The sequence below is a fragment of the Pleurodeles waltl genome, chromosome 10 (assembly GCF_031143425.1).
Source record: "Pleurodeles waltl isolate 20211129_DDA chromosome 10, aPleWal1.hap1.20221129, whole genome shotgun sequence".
Classification (NCBI taxonomy): Eukaryota; Metazoa; Chordata; class Amphibia; order Caudata; family Salamandridae; genus Pleurodeles; species Pleurodeles waltl.
The window spans coordinates 730,150,718-730,176,176 of NC_090449.1; the positions used below are offsets into that span (position 1 = coordinate 730,150,718).

Here is a 25,459-nt window from a genome sequence, read left to right on the forward strand (position 1 = left end):
AGACTGATTCAGTATGATGTTTTCATCCTGTGGGCAAAAGAATGTTATATGAACAACCTATCTATGGTACAGTGCTCTTGATCCACAGACAGTAGGAGACCATTCAACCACTTGTGACCATCAATGAAGATCCTACAATTTACATTTTAATCAGGTTTGCAGAAATTAGTCACCTCTGCATCCTGGAAATAGGAGTTAAAATGCTGATCAAATCGCCCAATGTCATTATTATAGACTTTTATTACCAAGGGGCACACTGTCAACGTTATTTAGAAAAGGAAACAAGGCAGCTGGAACTTCATGTCTTGATGCCACATCACAAAATGTGCCATACCAACAAAAGGGCCATTTTGAAATAGGCTTTGATGATCAACAATTAACCATACAATGGGCCATGGCTGCTTCGCGCTCGAGACGCATGCAACGTTCACAACGATTGTAGAAGTAAATCCTTCTATTATTCCTTGCCTGTCATATCGCATGTCAAAGTCATCATCTCTTTAGTTATCGAACCTTCATTCACTAACGGAGGCAAGTCAATTAACCAATTTCATTGCCAATTACGTTTGGCAACTATCAGAGGAAGTGTAGGTTAAAAAATAAAATCATAGGCTGACTAGCTTCCACCGCAGTCAGTGTGATGCTGTTGTGAATTAAGAATTGGGACGCCATAGGGACCCAGTTGGATAAGTGGGTGAGCACTATACCATAGAGTCTGCAGCCTAATAAGTTATGAGCTGCTCTAAATCTAGTTATCAAAATGGCACCCGTAACTCTTATCTTGCCCTGAATAATTGTGTTATTGCACCAAGTGCTCAGTTGAGAGGTAGGGTTCCAAGTCTTTCTAATTACACTGCCAGACACTGCTGTGAAGACAGGAGGAACTGAATCCCTCCCTTCTTTATTCTATCATGTACAATTTGTTGAGTAAATAGTGAAAGTGGGGTTTAGAGAGGCTAAATTACCTCCGTCTTGAAGCACTTTGAGGCAGTCTTCAACTGTAGAGCAGCTGAAGGACAATGTTTGTTGGGTGCCCAGAATGAGAGCTGCTATTTTTGTAGCAGGACACCCAAAGCGAAAGTTAATGGAAAGAAAGGCTAAATACAAGAGGCCACTCTCACTGCACAGTTTGGTTTCATCCTCCAATTTTGTTGTGTAGCACTGGATTCTGAGAAGAGTTCAGCATATAGTGATGGTTTAAGCCCAAGTCAGAGTTTTGGGGATAATCACACCCCTATATATAAACCTGGATATTCAACAAAAGAAAACCCATGCACTGAAGCAGCATGCATTGCCATTTATTGCTGAAACCAGGTCATGAATTCCCTTTCTGATGAAGACATCACAATCTGACTAATGAATGAAAATCGAAATAGGTGGTTAAGTGATAACACTGAAGAATTGTAGTGCAAGATAATTTCACATTTCCATTCAGCAACAACAACAATTTGTTTCTTTGACAGGCAGACATAAAATTTAAAAGCAGTTTGGAGACTACAATTGTGTTGGGGCTCCATGACAGATTTTGACAGCGTATGCTGCAAAGATGTTTCGAAGCACTTAGCTGATTCAGATAGTGTTATCTACATATACTTCTATGGACGTGCAATTGAGTAACAATCTAAACACCTAAATTCCAAAGTAAATATGGCTATTGAGCTTTTCTGGACTGATGAATATAAGGGGGGGGGGGGGGAGGGGTGTGGACTATTTTTAAATGGCGCTCAGAAGGTGACAAATCGCGGTTTCAGAATTGCTTAGCTTATCCAGTGGCTAATATTTATTCCAAAGCAACTAGGAAGTTACCTTGGTGGCACACAGGATGGATAAGTTAAATATATTAGACAGTACTTCGAAGTAATAGCTATCAAAATCTGATTCGTTGTTAAATAGCTTAGAAAATATGTCCCTTACCCCTAGAGCCAGTTAAAATGTATTACTGCCATTGGTAACTGCATGCTGCTGTTAGAAAGACGTACAAGTATTTCGTCAGACTTTGTCATCTTTGCCACCTAAACTATTTCACCAATAAGGATCAAATGGTTAGGACAAGAGGACCAAGGCGAAGGATGGAATCAGATTGACTCTCCAGGGATGGATTTTGTTTAGACATGTTAGTAAAGGATGAAGACAAATTCTAATCTGACTTTTCACCAACTTGATGAAATAAGCATGAATATTTAATTCCCATTAAGCTCACTCTCTCTTTCTTCAACAACTAACCCATTTCTCCAAACTCCTATTTTTAAATCCAGGGCCTTGCATTCAATCTTTTTTCACTTGAATGCATTTAAGTGAGAGAGCTACCTCCATTTTTGTCACTCTTCTTTCCTCTTTTTTTTTTTGGGGTGAACCCTTACTTTGTTTCTACTCATCGTTCAAAGTTTCTCACAATACTGGCAACCTACCTGCCTCCCTTCCTTAATTCCTTTGAAAGACACTTCTTTATGAACATATCAATCCAAACATACTGCCTCATTGCCACTCTCACTTCATCAGTCTATTGCAGTGCGGAATACACAACAATTTTTAAAATGTGTTTGCTCCTTGTTTTGAGTTTTTATGGATCCATTCACTTCACCATCTATCCCCCCAGGAACCGTTTTGCCCATAAGCCCTTAACGTTTTACCTGATGCCTCACTGCTACCCTCTCCCTTCTCCGCCAGCGTGTTGCTTTGCTGCTGTGGTCACAACAGAAACAGTAAAAATAACTACTGCAAGCCAGTTTACTCTTATTACTCTCTTTTTTGTCTTTGCTTTTCATTTTTTTTTATATGTATTTTACTTTACAACCTATGATTTGGAGTTTTAAAAAATATTTTTTCTTCCCGACCAAGGACTCAATTGGTCTGTTAGATTTTCATTTTTAATCATTACTTGGACATGCTCCAATTAAGTAAATAGTCATTCCAGGATCTCATTAGCATTTGTTCTACAACTGGGCATTTACCAAGCTGGAAATTTGCCACTTATATTTATCACAGAACCTTTGTGTGAATTTATGTAAAGGCTCATCCTTGCTTGAGTCCTCAGTGAATAAAATGTTTTCTTTCTTCATTTTATCAGTAATATTTTAACTGCCGCTCTATTAAGCATGCACGTATCTTGAGGTGAGCAAATGTGTACTCCAATGATTGATTGTCATTCTGGTTCACAATATTCCAAAGTTAAAATATTACTCATCGGAAACAATACTTCTATATAATTATCAATACAACCTGGAGCAGCATTGGCTAAAGTACTACATTTCTTGGAATACAAATTCTGAATAGCAGCCATCAGTACTTTAAGTATTCTGCCAACAGTGGCTTATGCAACTAATCACTGCACAAGGAATTGCCATCTCCAGGCCTGTGATAAGAATCCAAACAAGTCAAAGCATGAATTAAACATTTCAGTATAAATGGGGATCCATTTTCAATGGGACTGGCTGTTCATATCAACAAGTACAGGGAGCCCTATCAAAAGGCAAGACAAACCTGTTGAGTGTTTAAAAAAAGGTCTGAAGTTGATGCAGAGGTAACAAAAAATAATATTTCTGTGGAGCATGGCCATAAAACACAAGGTACACATTTTAAGCAGATATACATCACAGAAAGAAATAGGTTAAATACATTTTGTTTTCATTATTGAGCCTAACATTTAACTATGCAAGTTATTTTTTTAAATATTTTTTTACATTGCCTTTCTGCCACAGAGGAAATGTACAACAAACAAAAAGAACAAACAGTTAGAAAGGGATACAATAAGAAGCTTTTCTCTGCGCTGTAACCTAAACATTTTCCTACCGCCAATACTATATAAAACGAATAGTACAAATAGACACCATGGGTGCATCAAAGCTGTTGAGGGGGAAGATGGTGCATGCTTGATTGAAGTGGTTGCTTCCAGAATGTGACTTCCTAACGGATTTAACTTGTGTTGGAAGGTTTATTCCTCTTGTTGCTTCTTCAAACTGCCTGCCAAAGAAATTCCTTGACTGGCGTCTGAGGTTTAAACTTAGACAACCCTTTCAAGCAATATTTAATGGCTATGTGACACTTAATACACTCCCAATTCGTTTTTATCACCATTTAAGTCAAGATACGTCCAGATGCTGGTCACATTTCAAGCACTGGGCCTAAATTGGTCTGCTCTTTGTAAGTGTTAACAGAAGTGGTGAGACTGGAGGTTAATGTAATCCCAAACTTCAAAACTCTAGTGGGGCATTCGTCACAAACTAAGGATCAGTCTAATTTGATGTATTATATAGGACTATTGAACATCTTGTTCCGTGGTATTGGAAGTGTGAGGGGGATGCCTACAGATTTATAAAAAGTAAAAATTAAAATGAAAAAAAAAAACTGAACGGTCAAAATTTGACCACTATTGTATACAGGATTAGGGGCACCAAGTAAAACATCCTACGTATGTGCATACAGACAAATGAGGAAGAGTTACATCTGCCATTTGTTCTTGTGCTCAAAATGTATTTAGATCCAAAATAGGGTATCATGTGATGTCTTGCAGACTTCTAATCATAAAATGTTTTGGCACTCACATCATAGAGCATCATTTTTTTTTAGTGTGGAATGGGGCCATCACTCCTTATTAACTGCCCTTCTAAGAAGATAGCAAGGCCACAAGTCTTAATAGGTTATATTAACTTTGGGAAATGATAGGTTTATAATTTTCAAGTTGGTTAAGGGGATGAGAGGTAGGCAGCAGCTGGTCATTTCTATGTAGGGCAGCTGTCAAGTCTAGTGGCAGTTAATTCACAAAAATATCTATTTCAGCCTTCTCAAACAGTATAAAAGGTTTCACATTTGGGCATTTGTTCAATATTATGAAACTTGGAAAACGAGCAGACTTCAAATACTAAAAAGTCTCAGGCACCTCCATACAGTCTACAAACAACATATCAATGTGACTTCTAAAACTGCATAAATATGAAATAATTTCCACATGTGTAATCAATGATATACAAGAAGTCTGTTTATCAAGTACTGACAACAAGGACATATTTTAAGAATCAAACGAGCATTTGTCTGAGCAGCAAGTTCTAAGAGGTAATAGTGCACTTAAGGAGAATACATCTCAGATATCAAATAACTACTTTACTGATTCAGGTATGGAAAGGGACTAGCAAGTCACAAGGTTTTTTTTTTTTTGTTTTTTTTATTTTGTTTAAGACGTCTCATGAGCAAGTAAGTAGAAGGACAAAACCTTTGCAAAGGATAAAGGTGAAACATAGGGATTAAAATGGAATAGGTACCACAGTAAACAAGGAAATATTCGTCATGCTGTATTGGAAAGATTAAAGTAATATCACTAAAGATGTGTCTTTTGTAATCTCAGCTATAATGATAATTAGAGGGAGAATATAAATATTTTGGTTGTACTATGTACATATGGCTAAACCATTTTTTCACTAAGATAATTTGTAATATTATACATATTAATAAAATTATTATATTAAAATATATACTTTGAGAATTCGTGGTATTTAGTACTAATTGTATTGTCAGCTCTATATGCTGGACTAACCTCTACTGGCAAATCATTAATGTTCAGAACCACCACAAGCTGATGGATCCTGCTGGCAAGAATCTGGTGGGGAAAATGAATTAAATTATATTTAAAGAATTATGGGCAGACTGCTGGAGTACTTACATACACAAGACAGGTTGTTACATTGCATTCTTCAGCGTAGCATGTGATCAACTTCACTTGAGCTAAATTAAAACGATCACACCTGCAAATTTGCCACTGGATGGTATCATGGAAGGGATCCTAATGAAGTGAAATTATAACAAACAATAAACCCCCAAAACTAGCTCATAGAAATAGAAAACAAACTTTTGTTAACCAAGTACCAAGGAGCAATACTACTAAAAGACTGAAATGCCAAATCCCATCTATCTCGCACTGTATATTCTAATGTCACGTATTCAACAGGATTAACAATGTAAAATATCAGTAGTAGATTAATAGCAACTGCCACCACTTTAAACTTTGCGATCAATTTCAATTTCTACAGTAACACACATTATAGCTGTTTTTGTTAATTAGCAAATGAGCAATGCACAATCTTATTAGTGTGGCACCACACCATATTTTAGCAGTCTGGAGTATGATCTCTAATATTTCCAATACATACTGATCTAAATCACAAAGTGGCATTAAAAACACAAATTACTATTTGAGCTGATCTAGACAATAATACATTGGAATTGCCCATTTGGAAATACTGCTGTGAAAAGCAAGGGGATACAAGTAAAGCTGAGTAATTTCCTGCCACTGCTGAAGTAACTCAACAATAATGTTATCCAAAACCTTTGCCTTGGCTTCTCTTCCTTATGTACTTACATTGTTTCACTAGATCTTATAACCAGACTACTCCTGCTGGCTTTCAACTTATTTCTGGAACCATCAATACCCCATTACCTAGATCATCAACCCAACTTCCACTCTTCCTCCATTCCTTACTGCAAATTAGTACTGGAAAAGTCTTACTTCTCCTTCACATCCTGGTTAGTATCCAGGTCTTGTACTTTCTCTTGCACTGCTTTGCAAATAAGACATGTTTGCTTCCACCAAAGTAGTCCCTTTAACACTGCTCCCAATGAACGTCCTTTTGTGGTGCTGTGTCACCCACAAGACTCATCTGTCAACCTTGAGTAGATTAGAATATAGGAAAACAGTGGTTATGAACCACTATTTTAATCATTCCAATTATTGTGACCAATCATAGTTCCAAACAAGATGTTTCACGTAAGTAATGCAGCCAGCGGAATATTTTCAGTAGAACAAAGTATTAGAGGGGTACCTTCAAATGTGCTGTTATTTACCCTATAACTGACACCGTTAGAAATGGCCCTTTTTGCAGGGTTAACCCTGAACATGTCTCAGACTGCCTATTTTTGATTGCGTGCTGCATTTATGTTTTGCTGGCTTTAGAACTCTGAACTTTACCACTGCTGACCAGTGCTAAAGTGCAAGTGCTCTGTCTAAATGGTATTGATGATTGGTTTATCCATGATCGGCATATCTGATTTACTAGTATGTCCTTGGTATAGTGCACCATGTGTGCTCAGGACCTGTACATCAAATGTTACTAGTGGCCCTGCAGCACTTATTGTGCCACCCACACCAGTAGCCCTGTAAAACATGTTTCAAGCCGGCCACTGCAGTGCCTCGGTGTGCAGTTTTAAACTGCCACGTCAACCTGGAAAGTGCACCCACTTGCCAAGCCCAAACCTTCCACTACACGTTAGTCACCCCTAAGGTAGGCCCAAGGCAGCCCCATTGGCAGGGTGCAGTGCATTTAAAATGTAGGACATGTGCTGGTGTGTTTTACATGTCCTGATCGTGAAATACTGCTTAATTTGGTTATTACTATTGCAAGGACTACATGAGGATTGCCTTGAAATGTCTTTCAAGTGAAATTTCCTTTTGGGAGAATATAAAGATATGAAAATTTGGGGTCTCTGAACTTACACTTTAAAATTACATCTTTTGGTAAAGTTGGTTTTTAAATTGTAAATTTGAAAATGCCACTTTTAGAAAGTGGGCATTTTCTTGCTTATCCACTCTGTGCCTCTGTCTGTGGAATATACGTCTGGGTGACAGTTGGGCTGTGTGTATTCACTTTAGACGGTCACACAGCTAACACTTGCACCTGAATAGGGCTGTGCCTGTGGAGTGTGCCTGCGGATAGGGCAGGAAAGGCAGGGTCTTGTGCACTACAAAGACTTCCCTTTGAAGTTTGCGTACTTCAATGGCAGAAATTAGTATAAGTACAAGACCTCAGAGACCACAACTTTAGAATCCTTCTGGACTGAGGATATTCTGCCAAGAAAAAAAAAAAAAAAAAAGAGCTGGATGCTGTAGGAGGGACTGCCGCTCTACCTGTTGCTTTGCTGTGCTGTGCTGGCCTGATGCTTTTGTCCTGGGAGTGAAAGGACTGGACTTTGCTTTCTACATCCTGCTTCCAAAGATTTTCCAATGGCTTGGACTGAGCATCCCTCCTGTTCGAAATCTCAGGGACATCAGAGATTTCATCTCCCAGCACCTGGGCTCTCTTGCTGAGAGTTCTGACTTGCCAAGTGGTACCAAGTTCATTCCCTGGGCCCTTAGGAGTGAGTTCTGGTGCAACCAAGAAAAACTAAGTACAGGGACTCCAGAGCGACCTTGGAACCGGAGCTGCTGTCTGACTACGCCGTTGCCTGCACCGGAGCTGTGGTCACCACTGAGTACATCAACCACGATCGACGCTGGAGGCCCGACACCACCACAGCAGTCCTGCCACAGCATAAATCCCTAGTGCTGTGTCACAGACGTCAGTGTTACCCAACTCTGCCGCAGCACCTGTGGCCTTGTGGTGTAATCGCAACACCGTAAAGTTGATGCCTCGCATCCTGGCCAGCCGGATTAATCAACCCTGCCAGATCATAAGGAACCAGCACCTCTCCCCTAACACTGCATCTCCTCCCCTGCACCCATAAGGCACCAACACCTCAACTGCCTAGTAGTAAGGAACCAACGCCTCACTTCCCCAGTAGCAGTAAGGAACCGATGGTGCACAAGCTCCAGCGATGCCTCACCTCCCCAACTCTGCACTGCGTCTCTTTCCTTGGTTTCCAAAGGTACTATACCCCGGGTCCGTGTGACTCCATGATCAGCCCACATTCCCTCGTGTGTGTGGCATAAGACTGTTGGGAACAATTCAGTCAAAATGTTGTGATAGCCCCAGTTGGAGCTATTGTGTTTCTACGCGCTTTGCTGAGATTTAGTCTTTGAAAATTTGTATCTTTGCTTGTGTATGTTGTATTTTCTATCATTTTGGTCTTGTTTTACTAAAAAAAAATATTGGCTATTTTTCTCAACTGATGTGGAGTACTTAAGTGTTTTCATTGTGTTACTATGTGTGTGTGTGTGTGTGTGTGTGTGTACAAATACTTTACACATTGCTTCTGAGATAAGTTTGACTGCTCGTGCCAAGCAAACAAGGGGGTGAACAGGGGCTGGCTGTGTGGCTCCCTTACCATGACTAGAGTGAGGGTCCCTACTCGGACAGGGTGCAAACCACTGCCAACTAGAGACCCCATTTCTAACACACACCATTTTGTATCTTAGCTGAATAGCTTTCTACATACACCAAACATTTCAGAAATAGCGCCACCTTGAGTCCGAACCAGAAGTTGTCTTCAAACAATTGCTTATACAATAGTAGTCATATGAAGCTCACTTGATTTTTGTTAGCACAATAACCAGAAGTTAGAGGAAATGTACAGATAAACTTGAATTTAAATTGTATAACTGACATTTTTACGCCCAAACTTAAACGAAGTTGTAATAAAATAAAAATATACATGCAGTTCTTACCCATCAATCACTACCTATTCACAACTTCCTGTGTATCTCTGCCCAAACTCAAGGCAGGTGGACGTTTTCCAAAACTGGTAAGGAGGCATAGCCTTTTGTTCGTTCTTATTTCAAACCTATTGGCAATCGCATTTATAGCATGGGAACATTTTGACAAGGTTGCACAGTAAGATCTTGGAAAGGGCTGTAGACTCATTAGTGAAATCAAGCATCACCTTGGTACATGAATGCAGAAAGCTGACTGTGCAAGTTCCCAGTTAAGAGGTTTACGAAATCCTATACATAGCAAAGCTTCCACCCACCAATGGGCAGGGTTTTTTTCCTTAAACAATGCAAATAACCATCCAGCGAGAGACAATGGTGTTTAAGTCAACATAGCTTAGAGAACATCAGTCACAGACTATTTCTGGATTCATTTTGTAAAAAAACTAGTTGCGAGCTTCAGTAGCATGGCATTTTGTGAGCATCTAACCTTTAGAAATGGCTCAAAAGCAGCTGGGGCTTGCAGTTCGCCAACTTGGGTAACCTGTGCCCTAGAGAACAGAAGGATTACTTTTTCAAAGCCTTACCCTTTCACTACAAATCATCTTATTTCAGGTATGTTTATCTAAATAGATCAATTGAAACAAATTAAGAGCATATAGAATGCAGTAGGTTACTGCATGAAAGTTCAGGACTGAAACTAAGGATTTGCTACCAAAGCCACTTCTTGAAGTGACTTCTGAAGTACGTTTTTTAAAGTAAGGACCTTAAGAAAGCTTAAGGAGAACAAAAGATGCAAGCTAAAAGTGAAACTTCGAAATGTCTGAGTTCATGTTGATAATGTAATCAGGTGGTGGGTGGGTGGTTGTGTGTGGTGTGTGTGTGTGAGATTTAAGGGAAAAGCAAATTAAATTCTGTGAATGGCTGCATAAGTTGCCCAGGAAAAACTAACAAAGAATTAATGTTTGTCCATACATCTGCAATAACAGAAACATAAGTGGACTACACTATTTCCAATATTTTAAAGTAGTCTCCATTTCAGGACGTTGAGCTAATGCATCTGGAACTGTGCAACTCTTATAAGAGGTTATAGTCTCTGGTGAAGGACCTTCCATTTCTTCACAACGGATATTTGGTCTGGTCAGAAAATGATACTCCTGCCACGTATAATTGAAGGATATGTAGCAGTCTTGGACAAAAGCATATTAGGTCATCACACGGCTGCTAGACCTGCAGCTTTACATATGGTACATCACAAGATACTCCTCTATTGCTCATCAGGGAATGTATCTTATCACTTACACATATACATGCCGTTCCTTTCCAGTAGATCCCAAACAACAAACACAAAGAAATGGTGAGTCTTAACTTCTGCAAATTCCTTGAAACTTGAAGGTTTGGCAATTTTAATTAAATTTGCAAGCATTTTTTGCAAATTGCTGGTGAGCTCATGGGGTATCTCGCAAGAATCTTTCTTTCAACATCAAACCCAAATTGATCCTTAATATCATCAGTACCAGAAGCTATTAACACATCTGCGCTGGGCATACAAATCTATAGATCTAAAAAAAAAAAAAATTATATACCATGCCCTAGAAACCTCCTTATCATTAGACACAACTGTTCCTCGATTATAAAAGTACCTCCAACCTCCGCCATTGTCCAAAGTCGCCCTTTATCAATAATCCATGAAACCACAAAAGACCAAAATTTGCACAACTCAAAACTGGGTCTCAAACTAACTAAGGTCTACAGCCCTCAACCCACCATGATCTCATCACTAAATTGGGCCCATCCAAATATCTAGAATCCAAACACATCACAACATTAACAAGCCTGGCACCTGGGGAGTCATCCTACTGACCCTGAAATCTCTGTGCTGGCTTCATCTCAGCAACCAAAACAAATTCTACACAGTACAAAACTACAAAAGACTTCAAAAATTGTTCAATTACCACCTCACCTTCACCCTCCCCATCTATACCCATACCTCTATCTATAAGTACCTACACCTCTATCCCCATCTCCTCCACCCCACCTATAGCCCAGTCCCTAACCATATCCCAATCCCAATCCCATATCCATATCTCGCTATAATTTACTATTGCCATAAATTATATGAGAGAGAAAATCCAGCTCCTTTGTATGCTGTCTCAAAACCTAAGTGAGCCGAAATGTGTCTGACACCCAGTTCTACTGAAATTAGAATAAAGAATCAAGTGCTGCCCAGAGTGCAGGCTCTTTTTTTCACAGCGTACAAAGAAGTTGGATGGTAGATTCGTTCGGGCGGGAGCATACAACACGCTCCCCTGGCATTCTGGCGGCCAGTATGTTATCAACAATTTGGAGGAGATTTATAGCACCATCTGTTACCCTAGGCCAGAACATGGGTTGGAAACAAAGGTCCTCTAAGTCATAGAAAAGTCTTGTGTCCAATTGTTGATTATACTGTTTCATATGTATATTCAGCTATTCATTGCTTGCCTTACCAGATGGGATTCAATAAACAGATCATCGTGCTTGATAAATGGAGGTCATTATCAATTTTGATAGTGGTTACCAGTAAACTTTGTACTGCAATGTGGTGTTTACAAGACAACACTTTCCCTAAGTGAAGGACGTGAACTATTTCAGATTGCATTTCTTGATCCATACTTTAGTGCACTGATGCACAAGACCCTGAGTACAAGCTATGAACCTACATGGTGGTTCCCCCTCTACCCATCAAAAACAAACACAAGTCAATCTTCAAGTTCATTGAGAGCAACAGAGTCTGATGGTGGTTTAAACAAGTGTTCATTTGGCAAGAGCAAAAATGTAATATCAAATGCATCTAAAAGACTTAAACCCCCAGCTTTGCATTCATAACATGCAAGACAATTATATCTAATATTCTATAAGCTATTAATAGGTACACATGAGTCCTAAAGTATTGTACTCGTGTGACAGACCAGGCAACATCCTGACACAAACCAAGCCTAACTTTCTCCTACTAACAAAAATGTCAAAGATTGGGTCAGGATAACACAAATTATCGCAGGCATAACAGTATAATATTGCAGTCCTGTCTTGATTAACCAGTCATCCAAATAAAGACATACTCTACAGTTTCTGGGGAGGGAGGAGGAAAATGCTACAATATTCAAGTAACAGAATCTCTGGAAGACTGGAGTGTAAAGACAGTCTGTTGAGTTTCCTATGTTATACAAATTCTAGAGATGCTTGAGGACTCTCAAGGTTTAATGTTCGTAATGAGGCTCAATCTGAGCGCAGCCAGGGTTTGAACATGGCAGTTGAGGATCATCTGCTAAGAGAAGTTCAATGGACCCTATTAAAAAAAAACTCCACAGTACCACCTTCTTAATGTGGAGACCACGAAACTAGTTTCTTCCATTGGCAAAACAGTGATGGTAATGCTAGCTACTATGTAGGGACCATACAAATAATCCGGTGTGAATCTAGGGTTTCCTATGTAAGAAGTATGAGAGTCCATAATACTGGAATAAGCCCTGGATCCACATAAAAAATTAGCAACAAGCGCAATATCTAGATTTATAATTATTCGAACATGGTAATGTGTCATTTAAACAAATGATGAACATAGTGACACAACCATGGTACAAAAGGCCAATGGCAGTTTGTGTTTAACAGGCAATCACATGTAAGATGGATGTTGGCACACTTACACATTTACAGACAGAATATAAGAGGAAAGCTCAATACAGCTAAATGGTGGGAAATTGCCCACATGCAGGAGAATACATATTTAAGTTAATGGGAGAATGTTATTTAAAAGTAAGTGTCAGTATGAGAAGTAAAACACACACTTACATGGGAAAGGTCAACAGAGAAGGCTGTGCCAGCCAAATTGGCTTCATGTCCTTGCAAGACATTTGCAAAATGATGGGGTAAATATTAATGTTAATATGTGAGTAAGGGCAACATGGATTCCAGTCTTGTGAGAAATAACTTCCATCTGGTAACAATACAGAAAGATGACTAAGATAAATTAAACTGGAACTTGCTTTGCATAGTTAATAAAGGACATAGTTGAAATACATCTCTTAACAGGCTCAAAATATTTTGTGGCACGATCATAGCCACATTACTCCATCTTAAGGTATAACATTTTGGGGCTACTTATAAGGAATACATAAGGTACAGCCCACCAGACTGTTTAAATATGTAGTAGCATGTTTATAAGTTTAGGTTTCACAAGTTTGGCTCTGCAATGATTTACTCATGGGAATTCAGACTAACCATCAGTGGGAAAAGGACTAAAACTGCAGAAATGTTTCAACATTCCTGGAACCAAACAAGCAACTACTGATTCAAAAGAAGATGTTTGTATCTACAGGCTTATCAGGTGTATATTACCTTTAGTTTTCATTATCAAGATAGAGAATATGCTCTGTAGAATGAAAAATGTACAGCTAGGCTGGCGGACCACATCCAATTTCAGTATTACCGGAGACTTTAGCAGACCTGGCTTGATTTGCAGGACTATTTAAATGTATGGAGACAGTCATTCAGTGTCATACGTAATCATTATTGAGTATTCTGTTAGGGTCTAAGAGGTCAAATAGAGCTGCAACTCATAGGACACTATGAAGAACCTTGGAGATCTCAAAGCCAGCCTACAGGCATCTGAGAACCATTTCGAAAGATGCCTGCTTAGGAATACTGAGCAATCAAGGGCTAACAACAAAGAAAATACATTAAAGTTCCTGGAGTTGAAGGATAACCGTTTACTAAGCAGCCAGCCATATCTTTTTGTGAGCATACGGTCACTAAAAATACTTTGACTATTTTTCCAAGTGATATGATGTGCAAAGAATGGTCCCAACAAGTTGGTACTCTGAGGCCTCTGAATGCAACATATACCGAGATCCATGATTTAGTCAGTCACTTCACTGGAAAATATTAAATGGATACGTCTATATTTGTATGTCACTATAAAAGACAAGAAAAACCACCAAGCATGACAATACACCAAAATTAAGTGAAATAGTTACCGCTGTGGATACGTAGGTGCTCCTTTAAGTGGTGCTTGTATTTGAAAGCTTTGCCACATTCAGTGCACTTGAATTTACGATTGCCACCTGACTGCGTCACATGTCTCTGCAAGAAATACATTTATATATTACGTGTGAGGAGTGCTTGGATTACAAACTTAACACACATTTGACGCATAGATTACAACATTCTGCTACTTAAAGGAATAACTCCATAACTATCGGGACCTTGCCGGATGATTAAGCATTGCATAATTTTACATGAATAACTCCATACAGTTTAAGATCGTAGAGAAAGCACAAAGGGATGTACAGCAGCTGGAACCTGGTTGAGATTTCTGAACTTACCAGATGTGACCTAACACACGGGAAAGAAAAAAGCAGCAAGATAAATCTTGGCATAGCCTTGTTACCAGACTAGCATTCCGACGACTAAAGCCAGTGGAAGCTACTGCCACCAGGACTGCACTGTAGCTGAAAATCAACCTACTGAAAGAAAAAAAAGAAAAATAGAAAAAAAGGAAAAACGATGGTCCATGCATTTATGCTTCAAAATAATGGTCAGAACCAGACAGTGTCCTGGAGAGGAGAGGGCAGAGCAGCACTCGCATAGCAACTTACAAAAAAAAAAAAAAAAGGGGGGGGGGGGGGGGCAGATTAGCCATAGCGGTGTCATCTGGAAGTAGGAGGGTACCCAATGACCTCAAAGACCAGTGTAAAATAAGCGAAAACGTCCTGAAGAAACTAAGAGGCTGAGATACCTTGAGAGCAGATGGCTTACAGAAACCGAAGTAATTTGTAAGTTAACAAGTAAAATAATGGCATTATTCCGAGTACAGCAGGGAAGTCAGACCCCTAGAAAAACCATGCCCAAGTCTTTTGGAGAACCACATTTGAAGCTGGAAACCCATCGAATAATACTCCAGTAAAGGTCCCGAGACTAATGCTGTGTACATATTTAGGGATGGAACCAGGAGCCATCAGTAGAACCTAGTTTGTGGAAGTTGAGAACAGAATTACCATGCGGCACTTAAATATGTCAAATTACGTTAACAATACCACTATGCCTCCTAACTTAATCTATTAAGGGTAAAAATGTAACTGTTTTGATTTTATTTGATTAAAATTAACATTAGTAGAATTTATTACTACTTGTTTTATTGAAGACTGGGGTTAGCATTAGGGAAAGGGTTCCAAATTAATTTGAAATACGAGCTGGATTTAAGTTATTGTTATTAGTATATAGAGAACTGAATACTTGCCATTGTTTGGGTCAAGGGGAACACTAGTGTGATTAGTAAGTGTTGCTTCTTCAGAAACTCACTGTAATTGATCATATTTGACATTGGGAGCAATAGTTAGGTCTGCATTTGAGTTAGGGTAATGGTCCTCTAACAGTTTAATTCACCAAACCCAATTACATAAATCACCAGCTAAAAAACACGATATTTAATTTAAATTAATGCAAGTACTAAACTAGGTAAAATATTTTCTACTACAGGCCAGGAAAAAAGTTAGGATCAATAAAACTGAATTGAATTCAATTTAAAGATATTGGACGTTGATTACAGTTGGTATTCATGTCAGCAGCCACTAGTTAACCTATAACAAAATAACGGATATTAAAATAAATCTAATTTTTTGATAAGGAATGGAAATACAGCTGTGCATTAGAGGTGAGGTAAAGGCAATAATGAGAAGGAGCACAGGTACATGTATTTATAATTTTCAGTGACAGAAGAGGTAAGGGCATCAGAGGTAGTGGTATGTATCCACTGAACACCAGAAGTGAATAACAAGCTACAGAAAAATCAAGGAAAACACAATGGATTTTTACTATCAAACTGTCTGGAGAATAAGCCTGAAAGGGTAGAGAAAATAAAGTAGGTTCAGAGCAATCCAGAAGGAACTCAATGCAGTTCCTAGACATTACCAGCCTCAACAGCATGGGAGTAATATAGTACAGATGTAGCTCAAAAGCAGCAGAGCTCTGTTCAGGAGCTGTGACTGACAAGAGACAAAGAAAATGAGTGAGGGGGATTCACAGGTTGCGGGGCACTGCAGGCAGAGGGGTGATTCTCTTTAGGGAGGACACCCAAGCTTCAAAAATAAACAAATAATGTTATCTTTCCTGGGTCACAGACGCACTTAAAAGTAACACTTTCTTTTTTTTCAAATATATATTTTTACATTGTTTGCAGCATCGCACCATATACAAACAGTACTGCAGATGTTCATTACACCTGGTTGCTGGAAAGCTTTGGGCATTGATCATTTTTGTAACCTCAAACAAGCAAATTTATGCAAACTCCCCAACTGCCCTCCCCCCTTCCTACCCTCTCACCCCTAACCCCCTCCTATCATACTGCTTCTGGTATTTCTCAAATCCTAACATGGTTGTACATCTAGCATCTACTTTTCATATAATTATACATTTCTAGACCCAGTAGCTACGTCGCTGCATTTAGTCCTTACAGGTGCCAGATACATAAACACTGACTCCCAGCACATGAGTATTTTCTAGATGTCCCCAATTCCTTCAGATATGGATATTTGGCGCTTTTAGGTCTTGCACCATCTGTGCCCAAGCCATTATATCTTCTGCCAATTTTGCATCTGGGCGGTACGTTTCATCTGGATTTCTTCCACTAGTGCCCATTCGGTGAAGTTTTGGTGCCAGTCCCGGATATCTCGGTGGAGTCATTTAATTGCTATACAATGCTTTGCCCACTTAAAAGTAACACTTCTCAGCACTAAAGATAAAACCCAAGGGAAAGCTGTGTGTATACTGCTGACAGATTTGACATATTAAACCCTTTAGACCTATACCTCAGTCTTGAGCAAATACAAATTGAGCACTGTTTCCTCAGGAGCAGAAGAGGTTTCTGTTACAATACATGATTAAATCTAGTCATTATGGTACCAATAATCACCCAAAACATTTAATGAAGGCAGAACCAGAGGTGGAGCGAATATCAGTGTAGTGTGAAGCATACATGTTTTTCCCTTACAGTCATGGATAAACAAAAACTATAAGGTGGAATATTTCAATTGTTCTCAGCCACTGGTAACTGGACTAACCGTAAGCAAGTCAACATGAGGTCCTGATTCACTAGAAACAGCCTTTTTAAATTGCTCGGCCAGGCTCCCCTCAGGAATAAAGAGAGAAATTTAGGCCTTCAACAATCTCTTCACCACTCTATTGATGAAAGTTGGTGCTTACTGTCAAAATAATTCTAAGGAAAAGCTTAGCTTCTGCTATTGCACAGATCATGTTATAATCCACCTAGGGACTAAAATGAATACCAACATCTTTATCGGATATATCCAAGATAAAGATTAGCTCAATTATGTGTTCATGATCGTGTGGCAGACCACGACCTGAGTGAATGCCTTGGCTCTATGGTTTCCATAATGTCTGTCTCCATATAACCCAAGCAGACACCAGTCACAAATGTGATCTCCAGAACTGTTAGGGGGGATTCAACAATGTGAATAATCACACCAGACAGATGGAACAAAATCAACGAAGTCAGGGCAGTTGAAAAGCCAGGGTTAGGAATAGTGCTGATTTTCCGTTTAGGGTACTATAAACGGAAATAGATTAAAATAAAATTACCTTATGACAGGGTCAAGTTTATTTTACTAGCATAGTTACTATACCCCGCTGCAATATTACAACAGTGAATAAAGCCAAAGATACATACATATGAGCACATTGTGCATGTGCAACGATAAAATCATTCAACATGGCAACAGTTAACTAAAACCACAGTCTGGACATCATGAAAGTGTAATGTGCGTGTGCAAGAATAAATCATTCATCATAGCAAGTGACTAATGAAATCAGGGCCTGGGCATCAGGCCGATCAGCAATTACTGGGGGTTATTAAAGCAGGCGCATCGTTTGAAACTCCAGGCTCCTTCCGCTGGGCCAACTGCTAAAACCACGATCAGTAAAGCAGTCTTTATCAAACTGAAAATTGCAGGAACCCATTTATTTCACAGTTAAGTCACAGTTTATTGGTGAAAACTTGGTGGCCATTATCCATCAAAGACATAGCAGATAAGTACAACATATTCATATGCTACCTTTACTCGTAATGCAGTAAGTAGCTCTCCAGATTAACTGCAAATCTGCCTATTGATACAAGGGCTGGAGGTATTTCAATACAGCCTCCACCTCAAGGTGCATCATTTGGTGGATTCTTCCCATGCTGGCAATATTAAAAACGAACTTGACAAATTCCCAAACCCGTGTACTGAATCTATGCTGTATCTGTGCATGGTCTCCGATTACGGCAAAGTAAGTGCCGAGGACGGGCAAGAATTAAAAAGCTTTGCACAACATAGCTGGCCCAGATGATTGACTCCAACTGCATGGGCTTGAGAAAAACTGTTGCAATGCAAAACAGAAACAAAGATTGACAATTATGAAGGTGGCAGCCCATACTGTTAATCATTTATTTTTTTCAATAATTTATATGCATCACCAGGCACAATGAGTGCTCCGTTTCAATATACTGCCTGTAACAGGTCACAACCTTTACGTGGACTCAAAGAAGCACAGAAGAGCCTTCACTACGTCTAATACACATTATCACATAATACTGTTCAATGCACACTCTATCCAAAATACTGGCTTTGTTTTGCCCTTTACTTCTTGGTTCATTTGTACAGCTTTAGACAACCACGGCAGAGATAGGATTCTCTAAGAACTGCATAGGATGTGTAGCTCATGTCATTGCTTTGAAGAGGGAAGAATGACCAGACCTTGTACCTAAGGAGAAAAATGCTTCTGTTGGGATGCAGAACTTGCATGTTCGACCTACCTTTTAACCTAGCAACGTCATCATAGCAGCAGGCCATTGAACAACCATAAGCTTGATCCATGAATTAATTAGTCAAAGAACTTCCTGCACCAAAATCTATATTTCTTCAATAAGACGCATACAGAGAATGAATAATGCTTTCAAAAAGGTAGGAGGAACACCTTAAGTTGTTAAGCCTGTAGCTTTCCGTCATACTTATATTTTTTTTAAGGCAAGAAATGCTGCTATGCATTGGTGTGGAACAGGGTGAAGTCTCTGTGCTTTCAGTATAATAAAAACGCCATTGTCTGCCGCGTTGTCTAGGCAGATTACAGAATTCTCATTACAAGATGAAGTCTGCTGCTTGCCATTTCTTGGCCGAACAAAAAAAAAAAAAAAAATCTGTGTTCTCTAGTCACAAGAATCTATACAATCAATGGTTTCATGTTATCAAATGTCTAGGACACGATTAAAACACTAGTTACGCAACCCCCAGCGGTCGTTGTAAGGAATTTGGACATCTTGATTTAAGTTGGATTCTCTACTCACATTTGAGGTGATTAAAATATTGGAGGAATACCTAGGATTGAAGACAATGGACTTTGGAGATCCAACGGAGCATCATTAGTTTGTTCAGTGAATTTGGAAGGAAATGGGACTGGTGTTTCTAGACACTCGAGGAAAAATCAATGGACCATTTAAGGGGGATATTGGAAATATGTGATTGATAATTAAAAAATAGTAATTCAAGATCTGTGATATTTTGCTTACTTGTTTGTTAATTAGTTATTGATGATGTAATTTGTTTTTGTATACTAATAGGAACTTATTCAAAAGCAGTAGCTCCTATTCTTAGGGATCTGTACACTTGATCAACGGGTGCCTCAGCATTTTCACGATTAAAACACTTCTGTAGAGGTCTGGGTCAATTTCTCTCGATACAATGGAGCCATTTATCTTGATATATTGTCGTAATAACATGTAGCAAGCCAGCAGAGTGACATTTTAACATCACTTGATTCTGGTTTATTCAGAAAAGCCACTCTAGTTAAATGATGGTAATGAGAAACTTGTCTAATTGCTATTAGAGATACTTATGTCTCTTAATTTACACCAGGATGTCAGGGCTCTCACATCAAGCAGGGTACACCTTTGATCTGGTCGTCTCTGCACTCGATTGTCTGGAGACGACCTGGTCTGATCAGGGTTTAATCTTTTTTCAGGAGTATTAACAAGCCTCTCAGGGACAATTTGGATAACAATAATATCTACTGTGCCTGGAATAAAGTTGATCACCTATTTCTCTGCAGCGATATCCGACTCTGCCCCCCAGCATTTCACTGATTTTAGGGAGAGGGTTTGAATAAACTCAATGGGTGATTAGGGTCAGCAGAATATTTACTGGCCCTGTGTCCCATCTGTTAAGGTTAGACTTTGTGGCCCTTAGGCCGCCTGGTTTTCACTAAAACTGGTCACAGGAAAAAAAAAAAAAAATGATGTGTAAGCAGTTGGAGCATAAATGGAGGCTCAACCACAGACCTGAGAACAAAACCAGTTGCAGAACAACTCTCAAGAGCCAACATAGAACCATCAAAGTAGCACAAATGTATTTTTATGTTGAAGGAATTAACCACTGTGTTAAGAAATAAGTGGCAACCCTGGCAAATCAATAATGAAACAAAACATTGGCTACCTTTGGGAAGTGTGAGCCTAGACTTCTTTGGTTCACACCGAATCCAAAAGAGACTGAAGGTGATTCATGTGAAGCATCTATGGCATCACTCTTACTCTGAGGAGGCACATGACATTTTTAGCCATTGTTTTATTGCTGCCAAGACTTTTTTTGGTGACTTCATTAAATGCAGGTCACTAATCTGCCATGAGCTTTATTTCAAGTGATTTAAAAAAAAAGCACAGACCAGATAGCATTTCTCACGACTCTGATTCTTCGGTCTTGAAATGAGGTAAACCTAAATCCAGTCTTTCTCCTGTGAAAGATATCCTCTGATCTCCGAAGAGTTATCTACCTTACTCACCTCCCTGAAATCTGTCTCTACAAATAATATCTGCCTGGTTATGGTTTTAAAATCCTTATTCCCTGTGGTCATTTCTCTTTTGTAATCTATTACTAGAACCTCATTCTCCTCTGGTATTGTTCCTAAGGGATGGAAATAGGGTGTTACATCTTTATTGAAAAAAAACACCTATTGTGGATCCTTTGGCTGAAGCCAATTATAGGTGTATATATTTTCTCTCTCCCAGCCAGACCCAAAATTAGCAAGAGGTGCTTGAGAGCCGGCTGTCGAAGTATTTGGGTGATCATCTTCTAGACATGAACCAAATGGGCTTTAGACCAGGGTGGAGAATGGATTGGTTGGTGTGCTGAACAATCTCATATTGAGCCTGAGTGAGGGCTCTCCTATCTGACACATTATGCTTAACCTACCTGTTGGTATTGATATAGTACACCATCCCAACCTAGTCGTCAAGTGTACTAATGAGTTGGGTCTGCTAGATTATGATTTGCTTGCTTGCTTGCTTTCTTACTCTGAGGATAATCTATCATATTCACCTCTTTTCAAATGAAATCCAGTCCGATTAAGTGTGTTCCCCAAGGTTCTTAGCTCTCTCCTGTTCTTTTGAAGATGTACCTTTGCCCATCTGCTAATATCAAGGCATTTAACTTCAGAGTGATTTCATGTGTTGGCGACACCCAGTTCACCTTGAGACTCAATAGAGGTCTCTCTGAAATAAATGATGATAAAAGGGTGTTTGGCTACAATCTTGAAATGATTGAATGATAACTTTGCGGCTGAACCCAGGTTCTTGAATTACTACCTGATCTTGTGCACTTTTGCCCTTCTGCATCGGGGACACACCTACATCGGTTAGTTTGTTAGATAAAAACATTTACTTCACTCAGATCAAAGCAGTGGTTTCCGCTTTCTACTTTCAAATGATGAAAATTCTTCTGTTTATTTCAGTACATCTTAGTTTTACCTAGGTAACATTAACCACACACACACAAAATGCCAGGGCTTGCTATATTGAGCGCCCTACCTTGTCCATCCGCATGTTGCAGAGTTCTGAATATCGCTCTGCAACCGGTTACTAATGTCAGGAAAACTTGACAGGCCTGTCTCAAGCTCCACTGTCGACTGCTTTCAAGGCATATCCATAAGAAACTCTGTTTTTGTCAAAGCGATTTATATAAAATAAATTATCTTTAAGAATGTGTTGTCTTAGCTGGCTGTGCTACATTTTAAAAATCCATAATTGGGGTATTACATTTCTGTTGCTGCTCCTTTACAAAGACCTTCCTCTGTGCTGATGCACAAATATTGAGTTTTAGAAGGATGTAGAAGTCCTATCTTTTCTGCTGAATTTAACATTTATGATTGTCAGTTCTGGTGTCAAGAAGCCTGCGGGCATATATTTGAGCTCTACGAACTCCTGTTCGCTCATTCCATTCACGCAAAGCCACGATCTTCTCCTTGTATCTGGAATACTCTACTTTATTCACTTAACTGTATTTCATTCAGAATTGGTTCTACATGAGTCAGGTGCAAACTTTGCAATAAGAAAAATTGCTTCTAGGTGCCAAGAAACTAAAAAGGTATATGATCTGCACAGTCCTTTTAAAGACAATTGAGTATTTGACCTTAAACCTCTGACATTTGTTTTCGGGAATCAACTGTATTGCATCAAAGAAACAACTTGGATGCATAGTTGTGACCGTGATTTTCGATATTTAGGATGCGATAAGTACTGAAATTGGTGATAAAGGACAGCATGGCCCTTCCTCTAAATGGAATGAAGAGGGACCGCTTGCACAAGAAATAAACTGTTCATTAACCAGGGTGGCTGGGGGCAGGAGGGTATGCTCACTGGTAACAAATGGAAAACCTTGCAGCCCCAAAACGAACTAAAGCACATCAAGTGTGTTCCAACTTTGACGTTTGATGTCCGAGTTTGAATTTCTAATCTCAGATGCTACCAAATACTCCACATTAACTTGTATGGAGACAGACGTACATATTAAGTTGGACAAAATGGAAAAAAAAAAAAAAACAATTCATCAATTATATTTTAGGTCAAATAAAAGGCAATGCTGGAGAATCAACGTCCTTTTCAAATGTTCACGATTTTTCTTTCACTTTTAATGAATAGACTGCCTAAAATTGAACCACAACTTACAAATTGGGACACAAATTATGGAGAAAAATATAAAACTGAATTTAAGTTTTAAGAATTAATCCGAGTACTTTAAAGAAAAAAATGAGTTGCTGAAAAAACAGCCCACTGCAAGAATTTAACTACAATGTTCGTAGGTCTTTAAAGTACTGAAACAAAGACTAAGTGGCCACTTTGGAACATTTAGGATTCACTAAAGAAAGACCGTTCTTGATTTGCTAACAAAACACCATTACACCAAGGCATGATCACCAACTGAAGGGGAAACGGTAAATTAAAAATGTGTTGACATCGAACCTCTGTTTTCTAATAAAAGTCCTTCTTTTAAATTCATGATCACAGACTGTCTCCTACTTGCAGCATTTCAGAATACATTTAAAATGAAGAAAAAAACTTTATATAGAACAATGCCTAGCTAAAGACATTAACTGTGTTCATTATTTATATTACCAAGCACTACATTTAAATAGATTTAAAAATAAAAGAATGTAAAAAAATACTATAAAACCTCATTACGCCCATAAAAAGTAGAAAAAATATATATATATTGTATACAGAGGAAGACAAAACACTTATTTCATGTTTGCCCCTAGATTTCCTTAATCCTAGAAAAGCCCACAATAACAGCCACACAAAGACAGTTAACTCCTCTATTCCATTTGATGGCCCCTTTAAACCACGCAGGAACATACACATAGATGTCTGCTTTCATGCCTGCGGCTCCTCTCAGGGGCAGTTTGGGTTATGAATTTATTAAAATACCTTGCTAGAGAAAAGTGTTACAGGTAAGTAACTTCTTCCAACAAGGTATAGTCATTAATATACATAAACCCTGAATTGTATAACAAGCTCATCCCTGTCCTATGTGATGGGCTAAAAAGCAAGGGATTGAAACCACATTAATTATATTTAAATGTCACAAATATCGGACTAGAAAGGCTTTGCAGACCAGCTTAAATTCTACAAAAAAGAAATAGAAACCAATTAATCATGGCCCAAGGAGAATTTCTCATTAACCTAAGGGAGACGTCGAGAGAATTTATGAAAAACTCAGTGATATCAGCGTACCAGGAAAAAAAACCTCAGACGTGATATCCTATTACATAATTAAAAAAGGCAAGCATTCTTTCACTCCAATCAAATGATGCTAATCAGGAAGAAGGTACGCAAAACGTCAAGAAGAAAGTTGTAGCAAGAAATACTGAAAGTGCACAAGCTTACAGAAACTCCAGAGTCAATCCTTGAGATAGGCAGAGAAACACATTTCTGTAAAACCTTTGTTTCAGAATAAAAATCATACAAGAAACTTGTAAGAAATTAGATTGGTTGAAGGAGGGGGAAGCTTCACACAGACGAACAATTCCTTGTCAGGGTCAATCACAAAAGTCACTAAATTAACATGTGTTTAACCATCTGGTAGGTTGGCACAAAACAGTCAGGCTTAGCTTAAAGGCAAAGTGTAGAGTACTTGTACAGCACACAGACAAACAATTAAAACACAATAAAAACCCCAAACCAATTTAGAAAAGTGTGAATTTTAATAAATAAAACAAAACCAGAACACCAAAAATCTTATCAGGTAGAACCAGAAATATGCATTTTTAAACCTTTTTAGCAAAAATAGCACCTAATGCACAAAGCGTCTTTCACAGCTATCTGGTCACACTAGACCGGTCACAAGTTCAGACCAACTGTGATGGATCACGTGTCGGATACAGGGGCAAAGTTAGTCCCGCTGAAGAGTTACCTTCAGAGTCTAGGGAGAAGAGTTCCATTAGTGGTAGAGGAGGCCACAAGGAGCCGGGAAAGCATTGCGGATGGTCATTGCGAAGGTTAAATAGCAGGCCAGTCATCATTGGGTGCTGTCGCTTTAGCGCAAAGAGGTGGGAAGGCACCAGCAACAGTCACTGCTGTTACGTGTTCGTGGTCACTACGAGCGGTCGTTGTAGCATGAAGTGAGGCTCTCACATTGCTGGCAGTCACTAAAGGGCGAAGAGCCGGTCCCACTAGAGCTTCGTATTTGCTGCAGGCAGCAGAGTTTTGGCGCAAACAAGCCCATTCATGATTGTGAGGAGCGCAGACTTCAGGAC

At 39.0% G+C, this 25,459-nt stretch overlaps 1 protein-coding gene across 4 annotated transcripts in view; it reads right to left on the minus strand.

Moving 5' to 3' along the window:
• ZEB1 (zinc finger E-box binding homeobox 1) overlaps positions 1 to 25,459 on the minus strand; it is a 351,889-nt gene that overhangs the window by 67,052 nt on the left and 259,378 nt on the right. For all 4 annotated transcript variants that reach the window (XM_069211259.1, XM_069211260.1, XM_069211262.1 and 1 more), the window contains one exon: positions 14,365 to 14,470. In XM_069211259.1, the coding sequence (XP_069067360.1) occupies positions 14,365 to 14,470 (106 nt within the window). The remainder of the gene's footprint in view (positions 1 to 14,364; positions 14,471 to 25,459) is intronic.